The sequence below is a fragment of the Podarcis tiliguerta genome (assembly GCF_965153285.1).
Source record: "Podarcis tiliguerta genome assembly, chromosome: 12".
In the NCBI taxonomy this organism is placed as follows: Eukaryota; Metazoa; Chordata; class Lepidosauria; order Squamata; family Lacertidae; genus Podarcis; species Podarcis tiliguerta.
In genome coordinates this window covers 25,529,736-25,548,396 of record NC_139545.1, presented here as the reverse complement: position 1 = coordinate 25,548,396, position 18,661 = coordinate 25,529,736, and the positions used below count along the sequence as shown (strand labels likewise).

Below are 18,661 nucleotides of genomic sequence, written 5' to 3'. Positions count from 1 at the left end.
TCCCACTCAACCATGAAATTCACCGGGTGAACCTGGCCAGCCACCATCTGTCAGCCTAAACTACCTCACAGGGCTATTAAAGGGAAGGTGGGGGTAGAAATAATAAAAAAGCAAAGTTCAGATCATGATTTTGGTCCCAACTGCATGTTGTGTTGCTGGAAGGTCTCCAGGTATTACTTTATTTTGTAAAAGCCGTGGCTGAGTGACTACATTTAGCTGCAGAGGGGGGGACAATTCGTGGCCCTGCAAGTTTTCCCTTCTATGGTTAATGATATCTCTTGGACAGGGATTTGGATCAAGCCTATATGGTAGGGTGGGAAAGAATATTGGGCTTTTCCTACACTCTGACTTTAACCAAGATAAGGACCTTTTGTCAGTGCTTTTTTGGTGTGTGTGTGGGGGGTCACATTGGGAGGTTCAAATGTGGAGCTCCAACATAACGTGTAACTTGGCCCTTTGACATTAGCTATCTAAATTGAGATTTGCTGGCCAATGATTCTGGTTTTTTTTTTTTTTTTTTTTTTGGTAATGGAACATGGGAAGGGTTACTCTGACGAATGGATACTTGGCCATTTCCCTTTCTGCTATTGTTTTGGCTCTTACTTTGGGCAGATTTTTGTGTTAAAATATGAAACGAAACCGTGTTTATCATTAAGTGGATACACTGTTGGGTTATACTTGGGAAGCTTTCTAGGAACTTGAAAGGTGAAGTGGGAACATAGCATTCGTGTGATGTAGCACACGCATTGGAGCAGCTGATAGAACATTCTTTCACCACTCTGAATTTGATGACTAGGGAAGCTCCTATTACAGTCTTTGCTCCGTAACCTTTGACTGCGTGATCCACTTTTATATAATCATCCTTCCAAAAAAATATTTCTGGGGCAGCTTGTTGCATTCAGTGATGATAATGATTAATGATCACTTCTAAGCCCATATAAGTTCTTTATAGAGCTTTTAAAAAATCCAATACTGTTCCTGCCTGCATGCTCACAATTTAGACTGAGGCAAAAGAAAATATAAATGTGGAGGGTAGAGGAAAACAAGCATTGGAGCAGAATATTCTCTTTGGCAGGAAGGGGAGAGAGGCAAGCCTCCTGCAACTGCTGCTTCTCTGGGCGATGGATGGGGTCAGACTGACCTCCCTTTTTCCATTCCTTTCTTCCTGGGAGGCAGCTATCCCAGTCATCTTTTGTTCCCCGGCTGGTGACAGAGACCGGAGTGTGCTTTCCTTCTGTTCTGCAGCATCAGGACAATTTACAACAAAATCACCAAATATAATATCGTTCATGCACCTTCTACAATCTCATGTTCTTTAGCACTAAGCAGCAGTAGAAAGTATGTGTTCCTGTGCAACAGGATGGCACATACATTATTAAAATTCACAAATAAAAGTGCTGTTGACTCGAAGTTTTTAGTAAAGAAGCAGGAAACGTATGACTGCCTAAAGCTTTAAAGGGACAGCATCTGACACACCTCTATAGAGAGGGCGTTCCACATTTTGGGGTCCATTATTTACTTTGCCAACACTGTTAATATTTGTATAGATAACTCCTTTTTTCTCTTAACTATTTACCTTCCAAGTTCTTTGACATGACGTCAGGCATACTTTTGAAATTTGAGGATGTAGGTGACAACATGGATGAAGTTCTCAAGAATGCCGAGTTGAACATTTCTCAAGAATTGAGCATTTTTCTAACTGTAAGTTAGCTTTCTTCTGTTACAGCACTTTTGTAGTGGCTTCATGTCTTTTGGATAAAAGCCATGTCTGAAATTTCCAGTGGAATGTTAGAAGCAGGATTTCCTGCAACAAAATTCCTCAGTCCTAGTCAAATACTGAAAGACCATAGTCACAAATCTACCAGTTAATTTAACATGGTGGCCTGTAAGCTAAAATCTCACTTTGAGAGGGGGTGGGAGTTGCGAGTTGCCATCTTTCCTGTGTTTAGTTACCGTAACTAGTTTGTCCCTGAATTGAAGCCAGCAGCTTTCTTCTCCCCTTCTCTTGGGGCCTAAATGGATGGGGCTGGAATTGAATTTGATAGTCACTAACTTCTCCAGGCCTATTTTCTCCCTTGTCCCTTGTCTCCCTTGTGGCTGAAGAAGTAGCAAGGTGTTTTTCTCCATCTGCCCCAAGGCCATCAAGAGGGTTTGAGTAACTTGTTTCAGGGTATGAATGCACCTTGCCATGCTCATCTTCTGAGCCTGGCAGGTGAGGCTGTGACTAACCCCCATTGTGGGGATGTAATGAGGCAGTGATTTCCACCCTGCCTGGGTTAATCACAGTCATTTGCATTGGGGGCGTGAAGCGGTGACCCACGCCCCCCCCCAGCAGTGATCCCAGGGTTCCCCGTTAAAGGGGTTGAGGGGAGGCATTAGCCATACGCCAATAGGTTGTCATTGCTCTCCTCTGCGACTGCGGCGAAATGCGGGGTGGGCTCTCTGCTTGAACAGACGTTCTCCAGAGCCAGCCCAATCCCCACTCATTCTGGATAATCCTGATGTTCCCCAGCTCCCCGGCCGGGACTGGGAGGGATAAACACCCAATGCCTAAGCCAAGGTATCCCTACATCTGAAGTCTTAATGAAGTTGTGGCCAATTTTAATCCCATAACATAGTGTCTTAGGTCATTATTTCACCCAGGGGTTGCCTGGGGTTGGGGGGACTCCGCCTACCCACGCAATCATTGCCATTTCTGTTCGGCTGCAGTTCAGCTTCCACCGAAATGTATGTTGTTTGTCTTGCAATCAGCTATGGCCAAAACTAAACTGTTTAATTACATAACCAATTTCGACGCATTTCAGTGGAGAGGGGAAGCATAAGAACCAATGCAGAAAGTAACAATAATTTACATGTTTGTAGACTAAGAAAATAATTATAGTGAGTGCTGTGACATTCTCAGACATCCCTACCACAGAGTAAGCTGCATAGTTCCCCATTATCTCCAGGAGCCAAGTGCCTTGATCCAGCTAGGGAAGACCACTTAATGCAAGTAGGCTTCCATGCTGTTGTTGCTTGCTGGATCAGCAATTGCAGAAATTAATTGGATTCACATAGTGTTGCTTTATATGGAATGTGCATTTGAAAAGCTGCTTAGCTTTGCTCAGCCTTATTTCTTCCTTCTCTGAAAATAGTTTTCATGGCTCCATACATAATTTCAAATCAAAAGGTGGTTAGACTTAAAAGTGACTTTTGAGGGGCAGCAGAACATACCCAAAGATGGTAGTAAAATACACAAACTCTGAATGTTTTTGACGTGTACTCTACACTTGGTTTTTAATACATTGTTAACTGCTCCAGGTAGAAGAAGCCAAAATAAAAAGCAGCAAACCTCTGATTTACAGTTCAGCTAATGGTTCAATTTGCAGTTCAACTTGTGGTCCTTTTACTGCAGTCTGTTGCAAAACAGGAGTCCAGAATTATTCCTGATTGAATCATTTGACAAACTAACCACACCAGAGCTGATGAACATTGGGGTGGAGGCTGTGTCCCATGGAAATGTCAAACTACATTAATTTAAACTGCTTGGTAGCCTCTACTTATTTTACAAATAAAAACTGATAAGCCTTCCCATTAAGAATAGCCTTCATGCCTATAGGTGTTGAAATCCTCAACCTTCATCTAGCTGCAGGTATGTTATCTGTATGTTTGTGTCTGATTCCATTTAGGAGCTAGATGAAGCAGATAAAAAAATAATCTTGAACGTGTACAGTGAAGTTATGCAGAAGATCAACCAAGAAAGCAATCTCTTAAGCGTTATATATCACAAGTATCTGGACAGCATCGAGGTCAGTTTGTCATACTTGGTTATTTTTTTGTTTTGTCAGAATTAAAGCAGACCACGTCTTAAAACTTTAGGAAAGCTTTTTGGTGATACTGTTTTGTCCATGAATTGCCCTTCAGCCACTTCAAAATAAAAATTGGCTTGTAATTATAAAATGACCCATTAATAGATTCCTCTAAACTAGATATTGTTTTATCACTGCCTAAAACTCAGTTGCTATTTAAGACATAAAGATGAGTCTAATGTGTGCAAATAGCAATCTTCCTTGAAACTAATTTGAGCAATGAAAACACCGTTCTTTCACTTCCATGGTTTCTTTGTTTTACACTTTAGTTCAAAAAGCAGATAGTGGAGTGGCTGGAGACAAGTCCCAACGTTGACGTTTTGCTACAGATTAAGAAGAGAGTGAAAAAGCTGAAGGCTCAGCTGAGGTGGAAGATGGCTGAAAAAAACAACTTGGAAGAAGTATGGAAATAAGTGCTGTTTTTAAAAGGCTTTTCTGAGAGATAGAACTAGTGGACGAGGGAGAGCATTCTGGCCCTACCGTCCGTTGGGGGGAAAAATGGATGGAGTATGTGGGAAAAGCTAGTACTATCTGGCATTTGAGAAATCTCATTTTTTAACAAAGATGTAATTTATTCACGTAAAACTTAAGGCAAATAAAATCCGAAGGAAAAGTGGATCAAAACTATGTAGATCCGACAGTGTTTCTCTGATTGCTGAGTGGGTGGGATGTCAGCAGTGAGCTTGTGCAATAATGGGCCTATAAAACAATGGGATATCAGATTTTCCTTCTGTGTGTGCGCGTATGCGCGCTATACTGATTCCACACTATCCTAGCATGTGCTCTCCTCAGGATATCAATGGCTGCTAGTGATGATGGAGCACGTACTGCTTCCATGACCAGAGGCACTATGCCTTTCAGTGTTTGGAAGGCTGCCTGCATCCCTTCCGAGCTTCTTGGGTGTTATGATCTGCAGAGGGCACCCTCTTGGGAGTTTTCAGGAATGGCTTCCTGGGTGAGGGGTTTCTCTATGGCAGTGCCTGCGTTGCAGAGCTCTCCACCCACAGAACTGTCTCCAGATTCTTTATTGTACAGCTTTTGCTGTAGGCTGAAGATGCAAGTCTTTACCCTGGCCTTTGACAGTTTAGGTGTTTTGCTTGTGGGAGGGACCCACCTCTTTCACAGGGTTTATAAATTTGTCTAGTCCTTTTAAAATCTAGTGGTAAATCTAGAGATTCCAGTGGAAGGGAAGCAGTTCCTCACATTTAAGAAATGCAAGCTTGGAACAACAAAAGCACATTTAACAATTTTCAGTTCTCTAATGAGTTCACATTGAAAAGTAGTCTTGGTCTTATCTCAGTTGCAGCAGTATAGGCATCTAAGGCCTCTTTCTGGTGCCATTCTTATATATACTATATTGACTATACTATAACAAGAAGTTGACACTATTCATCTTCTTCCGTCCTGTCCTTGTGTGTGTGGTGTTGTGTTGCATGTTGTATGTGTGTTGGGCACTGGCAAGGAAGTTGCAGCTTACTTTGTTAGGGACAAGTAGCCTTTCAATTAAACAACAGCAGTAATCCAAACCCAGGACAACTTTTTGGGATGTTTTATATCAGGGTGGCCAACTCATTCTGAGAAGTCAGATTCTCCCTCCCCAGCTTTCAGTAGCTTGGCTCCTAAGCTGAACTCAGTGAGCTGTTTCTTTCCTGGCCAACTGAAGAAATGGCTGATAGTTTTGTGAATTAGCCCAGGCATATGAAAACATTTATTAATCCTCGTGAATAAGTTGTTATTTCTGAGAAGACATTGGTGACAGTTCGGCCAAAGAATTGAGTCCCGGTGCCCTTTCCAACTGTGGCATTTTAATTTTGTCTCCACACCACTTTCAAGGAGTAAGAAAGGGTATTAACCTAACAGGTGGAAGGCAGGAAAGTACATCCAGTAAATCTGGTGGCTCAGGCCTAGAATGTGTTACTGAAAACCAGTAGTTATTCTCAATGTATACTAAGATGGTTACCTGATACAATAATACCTTAATTGTCTGAGGTGATGATTTTACATTTCTACCTTTTAGTCTGATGATGACAGTGAGCCCAAAATGGCAAAAATAAAAGAAGAAATAACTGGAATAAGAAATAATGTATTTGAGGAAATATACAAGGAACAAGAAGAATATGTAAGTGTTCAATTGCATAAGCACCATTGAAACAAGTAATTACATTGAATAAACTTTTGATTTTTCAGAATGAATTGCATATATTCTTACTGAGTAGGATGAAGAGGATGATCATTTCTGAATCTAGTGAAGGCATGCTTATGCACGCAACTTGTAAATTTAAAAAGCTATCACGAGTGGAGAAATGGTTATAAACTTCTCATATCAAAAACCAAGGGCATGTCCCTTTTATGGCTTACTCTGGCTTCAGCGCGTTCTCATCCCTGTTCTTTGAATCCATGTACACATGACGTTACCTACAACCCACAGGTTATCTTGTAGTTTCTACTGAAATGCTGTGTTTTGATGTGGTTTTCCCTGGGTCAGCTTCACTCCCTCGTGACTATGCAGTGAATGGCAAATCCCATACAGTTGTACCTTGGAAGTCGAACGGAATCCGTTGGACTTCCAAAACGTTTGGAAACCAAAGTGCGGCTTCTGGTTGGCTTCAGCAAGCTCCTGCAGCCAATTGGAAGCTGCGCCGGACGTTTGGGTTCTAAAGAATGTTCGCAAACCGGAACACTCACTTCCAGGTTTGCGGTGTTTGGGAGCCAAAACATTCAAGTACCAAGGCGTTCGGAATCCAAGGAACGACACTACTGTGGAAAGGTGGGGCGGGGGGAGGGAGATGTGTTGTGCAGAAGAAACAAAAACTGAACTATCTCCAGGCAGCAGCTGAGGAGGATAACAGGTGTAGAGTGCTGCAAAGAGGCAAAGAACCAAGGAGTGCAGAGATTGTCCCAACAATTCAGAGCCCAGAATGCACAGCCCCCCCCCATGCCTCTCATACTACTCCCCACCCCCGGTGTATCAGTTGCACGAGTTGCCTCTCACCGGGGGGGGGGGGGGAGGATTGCTGGCTTTTAATGAAGGTGGCTGGAGGCAGGATAGAGGGGTGTGTAAAATGCAGAGCTAGAAATGGCAACAAGTCAACTCTGGTGAGTTCCCTTGGACTTTTAGTCTCTTACTCAGGAAGATGATTTGGGGGGGGGGGCACAGTGAGTGGAGGGCCTTTACTTTGTGTTCAATGGAGCAGCTGTGTATTCTGTATCATAAAGTGTATGACTTCTGCATTGGGGAACGAGTATAAATCCAGCAGTACCATGTGAAGAGGAATCTAATTACGTACTGATGCTTATCTGTGAATCACTTCTTCATTTGCAAATTTGCTACTTGCGTGCCACAGGTTAATCTAGTTCCCAACATATCGCTGTGTTCTGTTTTCATGCTGAGATGGGTATTGCAAAAATTTATCTTTTAATTTAGGAGAAGCTCAATCACTTGGTACAGAAATGGTTCCCTGAGCTACCGCTTCTTCATCCTGAAGCAGGAATTCTACAATATATGGTAAGAAATATATTGGTAAGAAAGATGTTTTGTTTCGGCATTTCTGGAGAGAACGTTCTGAGGAAACTCCTAGTGGATATCGGTAAGGAATTATCAGCTCGGTGCCTGTGGGTGCCTGGTTGTTGGCATTCGTGTATTGTTCTGGATTGGTGGGAGTGGAGATGCTTTTCTGAATGTAGGGCAGGTACTCAAGTATTCTTCGTGTGGGAGAGAGGAGGATGTATGGATGTGTGGTCTCTGAAAAAGAGGGAGAGATGTAGTTGAGGGATAGAAATTGAGAGGTGGATGTGTTGCTGTTTATATGTGAAGCATATGAGACATCTGAACACAAAAGAGAGTGCAGCATGGTCCACCCTTTTTTTTTTTTTTTTTTTTTTTTTGCTACTGGGAAATGCCTCCTGCTATTGACTGTAACAGCATCGTTTGGGTGTGTGCAGGGAATAACTATTATGCGATCTCTGCAATCATGACCAGTAGGACATAGCTTACTTGCCATGCTAAATATTGGGGGTGAAGGTCATGAGAGGAAACAGCTATGGTTTTACACCCCTTCAATCTACGTTAGGTCATGTCCCTCATGGCACCCATTTTGTTACAAATTTGAGGCACAGAATGTGCCTGCTGGTTCAGAAAAGGTTGTTGACACCTGTTCTAGGTTATGATTGTTAAGTTCTGAATTATTTTTATATATTAGCCATCTGCCAGGCCTGCCATTCCTTGTGACCAGGCCGTTCTCAGGCTGCTTCTTATCCTTTATCCATTAGTTCTTCTCAAAAAATTTGCCTGATGGTTTTGTTGCTGTTCATGGTCACCTTGTTTTGCTGGCAGTAAAGCCAATAATGTGATTTCCTGTTAGACCAAAAGGGTAAAATGGCAGGTCTTGTTTACCCTATTTTAAGATCACAGCAGCTTCTGGGTGGAAGAGAAAGGGTACCATTGTGCTAAGATCTTCACATCTTGTTTTTTTAAAAATAACACAATTGGGATGGGGGGTGGGGGGTGGGGGACTTAGACGTGCTGTCAACTTGGCAGAGAAACGCAGCAGCCCAAAATAGGAAGTGGTTTCTGCACATTCATGGGAGCCTTAGTTTGTACTGTTAATGAAAAGACAAACAGCCCCCAACCCCAACCCGCCTCTGCCCCTGCCACTACTGCATGACAAGAACCTAGGCTCAGTGGTTTTCAAGACCAGTGGAATTATGGTGTTAGCTGACAGGAAAGAATAGGAGGGCATTGGCCTGTTTTGACCAAGAACAGCTTATAGTATACAGTGGATACCCATTTAGTGTACCGAACAGGATTGAGGGGAATGCCACCCTTCACGGGCTCAAAAGCTCACTTCTATGTGGAGAAACCCCTTTTTTCCTCTCTGGAAACCTTCCCTCTTGCTTCAAACCTGAGCCCTTTATAGCCCAACAAGGAAAGTTTCAGGAGGGTTGGGAAATAAAGAGATATGGCTACCTTTCCCCCTAAACAATGCTGCAAGATTCCTGCTCCAAGATGATTGTGGAGCCTTGTGCAGGAGTGCTCCAGTTACAGCCCGAGGATACAGGTCCCTCATCTTGTTTATTACCTATAGATAATGTGGCTCTATTCTGTGATCTACACATATTTATATTTTGTGCAGTGTTGGGATTTATAAGGTGATTGGCAAATCCTGTTTGTTCAGAACTCAGGAGGACTTCTGACAGTCAGTTTGGAGCGTGATCTTCTAGATGCCGAACCAATGAGAGAACTGAGCACAAAACGTCCTCTGGTTTGCTCAGAAGTTCAAGGGCAGAAGGTTCTCTTAAAGGTATACTTTCAAGTTCACTTTTTAAAAAGCTAGTAATAAGAGGCAAGTCATTGGCTAAACTGGAAAGCTTTCAGGTTTTGAGATATCATTATTAAACATCTGGGTGCTTGTTGGTCTTCTGCTAAGCCGAAAAAACACATTTCAGGTCTCTAGAATGTGATTTTGTGCCTGAGCACTTGGGGATTTTTGGAGCCTTGATCTTTGAATTTGAAGAAATCAGCCTTTTAAGTCTAGTTTATGGAGAGTTAGGCTTAGTTACAACCAACCTATTAGAAAGCTCATTTTCATACAGCTTAGGAACTTTTGGAGATTGGGGAGGAAAGTCTCAGTCCTTAGTTGCATATACAGAAGCTGTTCATATAGTTGTTATAGTTAGAGCAAGTCCTTCTGGACAGATAGAAATCCTTTCCAGTCCTATTATTTTAACTGGTTCCTAGGTTTGCCCGGCACCATCACTGTGAAATGGGATGAACATAACACTAATCTCAGTTGGTATTTGTCTTGGATTTGAATGGATTTTATGTATGTGCCATTATTGTTTTAAACTGTTTGTATATTTATACTTGTTTTTATATATGCAATGGTTTCTGTGTTTATTTAATATACATTAAACTTTCTTTCATATATGTTATATTGTAATTTGTTTCATGATGTCTCTTGGGAAATGATTCACAAATAAAAGAACTAAGTAAAATAAATCACAAAGCAGAATACAATAGATGCTACAAGGAAATTGCAGCCATCTTGATATTTTATAGCCCCACAGCTTTTAATGTTCACAAAGTAAGAAGTAGGTATATGCATTGCATCTCAAATGCGGTGTACAAGTTGTTCGTACACTTTTTAGGGTCTTTTTAAAATGAGAAAAATATCATTATTTCAAAGTATACCTATCCAATTCATAGCCAACTTTTTAAAAACCACCTTAGGGATATGCTGTGGATATGAATACTGAAGCCGATGTGATAGAAAGAGCAGCAAAGTATCACAGACTCTGGAGAGAACTGAAGGAAGAATCTGGTTTGATGCAGCTGATGTTTCTATTTTTATGCAAGGCAAGTTATAAACTGTCAATGCAGTTATTTTTTAAAAAAATAAATGATAAATCTTTTAACCTAATACTTTTAGTCAGTAAGCCTTTCTATGATGAATAAAGCTACATATATACTTTGAGATTTATTTATTTATTGCAGTATGTGTTAAGCAATTGTAGAAATGTTGCAGTAATTTGATACATGATATACACATACATACTACTTTTTGTGTCCATTAAGTCTGATCCTCTGGCATACCTGATGGTCCCATATTATGCTGAAGCAAGCCTGGGCATATTGCAGACTACCGCACCTTTAAATCCAGAAGTAAGTAATGTGATCGGGTGGGAGTAGGGGGGAGAGAGAGAGAACCCCCCCCCCCTATCCATTAAGATTCTGATTAACTCAATTCTTACTGTAAACTGTTCCATTATGGTATGCAGTGAATCCAGCTTTTCAAAAATAGGGCATTTAGTGCTTCATTTTTGCTTCAATGCTGTGTGTCCTCCCATCCCGGTTTCTTTCAAAAACCAACATACTTATTTGGCCATATTTTAATATACTGTATATTAACTAATGGATACGGGTGGCGCTGTGGTCTAAACCACTGAGCCTAGGGCTTGCTGATCAGAAGGTCAGTGGTGTGAATCCCCACGACGGGGTGAGCTCCCGTTGTTCGGTCCCAACTCCTGCCAACCTAGCAGTTTGAAAGCACATCAAAGTGCAAGTAGATAAATAGGTACCGCTCCGGGGGGAAGGTAAACGGCGTTTCTGTGTGCTGCTCTGGTTTGCCAGAAGCGCCTTAGTCATGCTGGCCACATGACCCAGAAGCTGTATGCTGGCTCCCTTGGCCAGTAAAGCGAGATGAGTGCCGCAACCCCTGAGTCGGCCATGACTGGACCTAACGATCAGGGGTCCCCTTTACCTTTTATATTAAGTGACAGTCTGATTCCGGGTGCAGTACAGTTTACTGCAGGAGACTCTGGTTAAAATGTTACCTCTTCTCTTTAATTTGTTAATGAGTTCTACAATGATAAGAAACAAATTGGTATCGGAAAAAATGAAATGAATTGCTATAGTCCTGGTACAACAAAGAAGATTTATAACACAAATGTAACACCAAGGATCCAAATGTAAAATATAAGCATAAAACCCTTTGCATTTTGGCCAAAAGGTCCCATTCAGTGGTCACTAATGCCCCCATGTACCTATGCTTCATTTTTGTTGTTGTGGGCTTTGCTGCATGCTCTCTGATGTTTTTCAGGCTATTCTGAATTTAGCAGTTGCTTAAAACAATTGTAGGCAACACATTTTTCCTCAATCTGGAGTAACTCATTTATTGAAGATTAATCCTGACTTACATCCACATTGCAAGGAGTTTCATAAGTGGCTTTGTACCTACTTCCAATGGAGCTTGTGTTTGAAAGACTAATGGGACTCTTGAGGTTCATCTTTTACGATTTTTAACTAGGAAACTTTGAAGGTCATGAAAGGAGTAGCTCGTGGTCTGCATACGCTACACAAAGCTGGTATAATCCACGGATCCTTGCATAAAAACAACGTATTTGCTGTAAACCGAGAGCAAGGAATTGTTGGAGACTTTGACTTCACCAAATCAGTGGTAAAGAAGCTATCCTTTAAATATAAACAAATGAACTTCTTCCTTGCTGCTAATTAACGCAGTTCCTCTGCTTTTGAGCACATGCGAAATCTAGTGGTTTTCCAATTTGATTTTCTTTGGGGGGGGGGGTAATTCTTAAAACAATGTAAACAAAAAATGAAGTGTAAATATGTGGGGGTGGTGGGGGTGCTGGAGGCAATTGACTCTGACCTGTCCTCTAGAATGCTGCTACCAGAATCTCCCTCTCTTCTTGCATTCCTAGAAGAGTTAAATGTGCAGCTTCTATAACACACTTGTCTGGTGACGTGAGCTGGCCTGAGGAAGATGCACAGGCGTTTCTCATAAAATATTACACAGCAGTTTGCAGACTAAAAACAAAAACCTCAGGGATAGCTGGTCAAGATAGAAACTCAAGTTCGAAAGGCCTGTCTGAGTAATACAGTTTTTAGAAGGTGTCTCAAAACAAGCAGCGAAGACTCCTGCTGAACCCACATTGGCAAGGAGTTCCACAGGGTTAGGGCCAGCCACACACCCATTAAAGTGCCAGTAGCCCTCTACTTAGCAGAGCTTTGGCTCTCTCTGGTAGAGAATGGAGGAAGGAGGTGCTAAGCGCATACTATGTTAAACACAGAACACGACTAGAGGGTATGCATTATACATACACATACCCTTTCTCCTGGTGTCAGAGAGTTAGTGGCATATGTGTGTTCAGTGCCCAAAGTGCCACTGCACTGAGAATGGAAAGGTGGCTATGCAATAGATGCATTGCTTCCTCTCTCAATTCAGGAGGTAGGATGATTTTCAGGCCTGTTGCCTAGGCTAGCATAGATCATCTGTTTTATAGGCAATGTTCAATTGTAATTCCAAGCTATGGGGTTTTAATTTTTAGAGTCAGCGTGCTTCAATGAACTCTGTGCTCCTGAATGGCTTGAACTTAATTTCTCCTGAAGTAAGGCAGGGACAACCACCTTCTCCCGCTTCAGATATGTATGCTTTTGGTTGCCTCCTTTACTGGGTATGTAGCTCTTCATTTATAAATGCAAAGGCTTTGTAATGTAATGCAGGCTGAATTATTGTGTTCCCTAAAGTTGCAAGCGAAGCTGTGAGCGGAATTGCCATAACTGCTCAAGTGTGAAAGTAGATCTACATTTATTAGTCTTTGTTTTGTCCCTTCGATCATCTACAGATTTTAGCCAGGGGCTCTCGTTTTTCCCCATTTTGCTTTCTTAAAGAGGTTGTCAGATTGTTCTCTGAATTTGGGAATGGATATGAATATGAAGTGCGATCAGCTTTACGCATGCAACAGAATGAAATGGCAGAGTAGGCTGTGCCTTTTCAGACTGTAGGGGATGAATATTCCATCTTTGAATGGTGCCCCTTATCAAGGCCCCATCTACACTAAAAATTTAAAGCAGTATTATATACCATTTTAATCAGTCATGGCTTCCACCTTTGAGTTCACCCTTAGTATATAGGGATTCACTAAGAAATCTAGACTTTATGTGAAATGTAATTGATGTTGCAGGTTACATATTTTACTTATTTGAGACAATAGTCAAATGTACAGTGGACCCTCCGGATATGAGCTTAATTCATTCCAGGGGTCCGTACATAACCCGAAACATCCGCATCTAGAGGTGCCGCTTCTGCGCATGTGCGTAGCATGATAGAGCGCCTTTGCGCATGCGCGCGGCACACTTCTGTGCATGCATGCATGGCGAAACCCGGGAGTATACACTTCCGGTTTTGCCGCATTCGCAACCCAAAAGTTACATTACCTGAAGGTAACGTAAACCGAGGGTCCACTGTATATCTGGTTTTGTGCAACGATTATTTTTGGCAAGGAAGCATAAATTTTAGGTCAGCAGAATAAATGTAGCACAAAGAGCTGTAAATATACAGTGGGGGGGGGGTGTAAATATACAGTGAACTGTGCTTTGCTTACCTTTTTTGTCCCTCTTTAAACTGGAAGTGACTGTCAGAATAGAATGGGCTAACATAAATTGGTTTTCTAGAATTGATGTTTGAGCTAATTTTGTCATCTTTTAAAATTTATAGCTGGTTCTTGGAAAACAGGAGTTTAAAATAAAGAGAGATGGAACTCCTGAAGTGGATGGCCACTATATGGTATGTTTGTTTTCTTACCTACACGAACTATTTCAAATAATAGTGCAGAACTGCCTAAATCACTTCGTTTAGTTAATACTAAATGATGCATCTTTAAATATTTAAAACATCTGGGTGCAAGATCAAAGTGCAACAATTGTTGGTGTAAAGAAGAAGGAATGTGGTCCCTGATCGTCAGGAAAATGGAAACATATCATTTGGAAAGTATTATGAATGGTAGGCAAGTGTAATTAATGGTAAAGTAAGGCTAAGTAATCTGAATATCAGACATACCTGTACACTGAATCGGGGAAAATGAAATTGATGCCTGTGCAAACAGGAATGTTTTTAATTTTTCTCTGAAAGTGAATACTGAGGACTCAACTCACTAAGGGAGGGCATTCCACAAATAGGGGAACACCACTGAGAAGGCCCCGTCATGGGTCACTGTCAACTGAGCAACCCTCAGTGTAATTATAGTAGCAATCTCTGCCGCTGTCTTGAAGGTGGTAAGGATTGCTAAGCACTTTGCTTTCTAACAGTACATATGGGTGATAGTTTGTTAAGTGCGTCTGCTAGCAGTGATCACGCCCATCTTCCTGGCATAAACCCAGGTTGCAGGCAAGAAGCTACCCATCTCTTCCTTGGTGGAGGAAGGGGGACAGGTAACTTCTCTCTTCCAATCCAGGCTCATGGAAGAAAGGGGTGGTTACTTCTGCATCTTGGGTGCCTTACAAAGTGTTGATTTTGCTGATTTTGCTACTTTTTCCTGAATTCTGGGATTCTTATGTTAATGCTCTTTCCCCTGGACCACAGTTTTATGTACTGTTTCTGGGTATATTCTATTTGATATTTTTATTACTGTAAACCACCAGGAGTTGTGTTTTTTTATTTTAAAGGAAGAATATAAATATTTCTAAAATAAATATGAATTATTTGCACACGTCACAGGACTTGGGCGGGTTGGTGACCTCAAATAATAATACTTTTTTCTTTCTTTCTTTTTAAGGACACTAAAGTTAAATCTCTGCTCACGAAACTCCTCTGCTTTAACAATCGAATGACCTCAGAGGAGGTGCTGAATGATGACTGTTTCCTGTTGCATGAAATGATCCCTGTTTCAGTGGAAAGTGAGCCAACTGAACCTGGAAATGGAGAGGCAACAACAGAAAATGAAGTTGTCCTGCCTGCCATCAAAAACTATGTGACAGAACCGTTTTCAGATAATACAGAGCCAAACAGTGATGCCTGTGTTTAAAATGCAAAGCCACACTAGATTAGTATAATTTGGGTCCAAGAGGGAGAGTTTTCTCGACTTGTAACTTTAAACGGCAGAACAAGAAGATCTTGAAAATTTATACATATTTGTTTCCTTCTTTAGTGCATATATTTCTTTTAACAAATTTGATATGCATCTAGGATAGTTGCTAACCAGGCCCGAATTTCAGTTTTGCAAACGCCTAATTTTCCCATCACATACCTTTCCCACTTGCTTCCCAGGGTTACAGGTATTCCTTTCCTCAATACAAGAAACTTCCCAAGTTGTTTTAGGGAACTGTTTGCTTAAGTCTCTGAGCAGAAGGGGCTGCTTTTCAGGGAGAAGGTAGAGCTTGGCTCCAGTGATCTGGCACATTATCCCCATTAAAGAACTTGCTGGCCTTAGCAGTCCTGAAAGAGTGGAGTCTACCACTTGGTTAGCCAACCTAAAATTAGGTTCTTTAAAACAAGCATTGAAAAGAGCTGTCACAGAAGATAAATACATCAAAACCTAGAAATAATACATTGTGCCATATTCATTGATGAGCAGTGATTGCTGGATTTGTTGTTTGTTCACATTTTTACAAGGATGTTGGTGAAATACTTGTGTATAGAACATTCAGTTTATTTCCTTATATTTCTCCACCCCCTGATCTGTTTTGGGAAAGAGCATTTTTGAGAAATGAGACTTCTTTGAATAAACTTTTGAAGCGAGCCTGCGGTTTACACTTTTGGTGTTCTTGTTAAATCTCTTACAAACTTTTAAGAGGCTGGATATGAAAGTACTTGACTTCTCTCCCCCCCCCCTTTTCTTTTTTCAGTGTTGTATCACAGTTTCGCATTGGACCACTAGGTGGTGCTCTTTACTTGGTCCTTTGGGGCAGGATAGCTGCCAGAAACAAGTGTGTGGTGCATACAGTAGGGAACAGCTCGTGACTGGGTCAGGCTGGTCATATAAAAATGTGCATGCATATATATATATATATATATATATATATATATATATATATATCACGATGCAGCTTTAAAGAATGTACAATGCAGCTTTTTAATATTGGGAAGAGAAGCCATTTCTAAACATTTGTAAAGCTAATAAAAAATGGGACTGGCAAAATGCTTATGGGGCCATTCCCCCCCCCCCCCCAAGAAATTTGTCTTTTGATCAGTGTATATAAATAACAGGCAGCTTCATTAAAAGGCAAATCACATAAAAACACTACTAAAATGTAAAGCTACTTCATTCCAGTTGATAAAAAATTGTGGAATATGGATGAAGTCCATTAATCATACTTGGAGTAGACTTCAGTGGGTTCACTCAGACTAAGTTGGATGTTTAGAGTTAAGAAGGTGTCAGATATACTATGCAACACTAAGAAAACCAACCTAATATTTGATGTCCTGCAAGGCCAGTTATTAACTTGCATTGAGTTGGGTGTCTTCTTGTTTTGGTTGGCATCACTTCCTGCTTATACCAATGAGGGGCTCCTTCATTTGGTTTTGCTCTGTAGAGCAGGGGTCAGCAAGGTTTATCTTGCCTGGACCAGATCGGTCCTGCGGAGATCCCTCCATGGGCCGGATTGCGCATTATTTTTTACGTCTGCGCAGATGCGATTTTCGGCGCCGTGGAAGTGAGTCCCTGTTTCGTGCTGCACCATTGGCTCAGTTTGGGGGCAGCTCTTGGGCCAGCCAAACAACCTAAGGTTGCTGACCCCTGCTGTAGAGGATAGAAATCTTGGAGAATTTAGTTTGATGTGCCTTTTTAAGCAAATCAACACAATTTGTACTTCCCAGACTGTTATGTGGATTTTGACTGCACACTTTTGAATTTTGAGAAGCATTTTTTTCGGGGGGGGGGGATGCAGAAAACATGACAGAATAGACTTAGGATTGAACAGATGCAAAAGTGACACTGAATCAGTATTTCTTTATCTCTCATAGTGATTGTGCCACATCCTTGTTGCCGTTCAGTAATATGTTTAAAATGTCTCCATTGATAATGAAAGCCATCAGAGTATTCTGAAGGAGTGAGGTGTATACAGTGGTACCTCGGGTTAAGAACTTAATTCGTTCCGGAGGTCCGTTCTTAACCTGAAACTGTTCTTAACCTGAAGCACCACTTTAGCTAATGGGCCTCCTGCTGCCACTGCGCTGCTGGAGCATGATTTCTGTTCTCATCCTGAAGCAAAGTTCTTAACCCGAGGTACTATTTCTGGGTTAGCGGAGTCTGTAACCTGAAGCGTATGTAACCCGAGGTACCACTGTATGCTATGGGTGGTACCACCTTCTGATTTAATATTTGTAGGGCTTTAGTAAAGGTGAGCCAGTGATCCTAGGGAATACTGTGCCCAAGTCAGCATGGCGATATCTGTTGTCTGTGATGTGGAAGGAAACCTGGGAGACCCATCACTTATTTATTGTGCAAGGTTCTGTAGTATGCATGGTGGGGGGGTCACTTGGAAATGTAATTAAGTGTGCAAGTATATCAGTTAAAACGCTTCATCTGAGCTGTATTTGATGATACTTTCCAAAAGGTTGAGCAAACACGTTTTATTGCAGCTACATCAACTACAGGTAGTTAAAGGGACAGATCCAGTCTGTTTCTGATCTCTCCATTGCACTTGCGTTCATAAGTCCCTTTTGCTCTATTTTCTGGTCTGATTGCAACTGGCCACCAATTAGTTTCCGGGCCCAATTCAAAGTGCTGGTTTTGACCTATAAAGCCTTAAACGGCTCAGAACCGCAATAACTCAAGGATCGCTTCTTTCCATATGAAGCTACCCAGACCCTGAGATCACCTTCTGAGGCCCTTCTTCGTGTGCCTCCTCCTCGAGAGGTCTGGAGGGTGGCAACATGAGAATGGGCCTTCTCTGCAGTGGCTCCCCATCTGTGGAATGCTCTGCCTAGGGAAGTTCGCCTGGAGCCTTCATTATACACTTTTAGGTGCCAGGCAAAAATGTTCCTGTTTAAACAGGCTTTCAGTTGATTTGATTGACATCCCATGCCCTTATAAAATGGGTTTTTTGGGGGCAGGGGCAGGGGCGGTTATTGGGTTTTTATTTTGATTATATATTTCGTGGTTTTGTATTTTGATTTTGTTCTGTGAACAGCCCTGAGACCTCTGGGTATAGGGCGGAATATAAATTCAGTTAATAGTAGTAATAAAAATTTCCACATTAATCTCCACTTTAAAAAAATCCACATGAAGATAAATAAATAAATATATATTTGATCACAATGTACACATTTCTAAACATATTTGATCCTAAAATATGCACTGACACATTTTGGTACATTTCTTTTTGAGCTGAGAGCTCCATCACAAATTTGGATATGTGTGAAATGTGTCTTTCAATCCACATAACGTTGGCTGGGAAGGTCACTTCACAGAAATCAAATCCATCAAGCATCCCTGCTACAGACAACAACAATTGGCTAAAAATGTTTAACTGAAGAGCACTTCAACAGTTTTATGTTACTTTAATACCTTGACATTTT

The 18,661-nt window shown here is 41.4% G+C and overlaps 1 protein-coding gene across 9 annotated transcripts in view; it reads left to right on the top strand.

The window, feature by feature from the left end:
- STK31 (serine/threonine kinase 31) overlaps window positions 1–15,880 on the top strand; it is a 32,991-nt gene extending 17,111 nt beyond the window's left edge. For all 9 annotated transcript variants that reach the window (XM_083404687.1, XM_083404691.1, XM_083404686.1 and 6 more), the window contains 12 exons: window positions 1,585–1,701; window positions 3,669–3,788; window positions 4,118–4,249; window positions 5,866–5,967; window positions 7,273–7,353; window positions 9,023–9,148; window positions 10,078–10,203; window positions 10,423–10,509; window positions 11,654–11,803; window positions 12,693–12,818; window positions 13,862–13,930; window positions 14,919–15,880. In XM_083404687.1, the coding sequence (XP_083260813.1) occupies window positions 1,585–1,701; window positions 3,669–3,788; window positions 4,118–4,249; window positions 5,866–5,967; window positions 7,273–7,353; window positions 9,023–9,148; window positions 10,078–10,203; window positions 10,423–10,509; window positions 11,654–11,803; window positions 12,693–12,818; window positions 13,862–13,930; window positions 14,919–15,167 (1,485 nt within the window). In that variant the 3' untranslated portion in view covers window positions 15,168–15,880. The remainder of the gene's footprint in view (window positions 1–1,584; window positions 1,702–3,668; window positions 3,789–4,117; window positions 4,250–5,865; window positions 5,968–7,272; window positions 7,354–9,022; window positions 9,149–10,077; window positions 10,204–10,422; window positions 10,510–11,653; window positions 11,804–12,692; window positions 12,819–13,861; window positions 13,931–14,918) is intronic.
- Window positions 15,881–18,661: the final 2,781 nt, after the last annotated feature.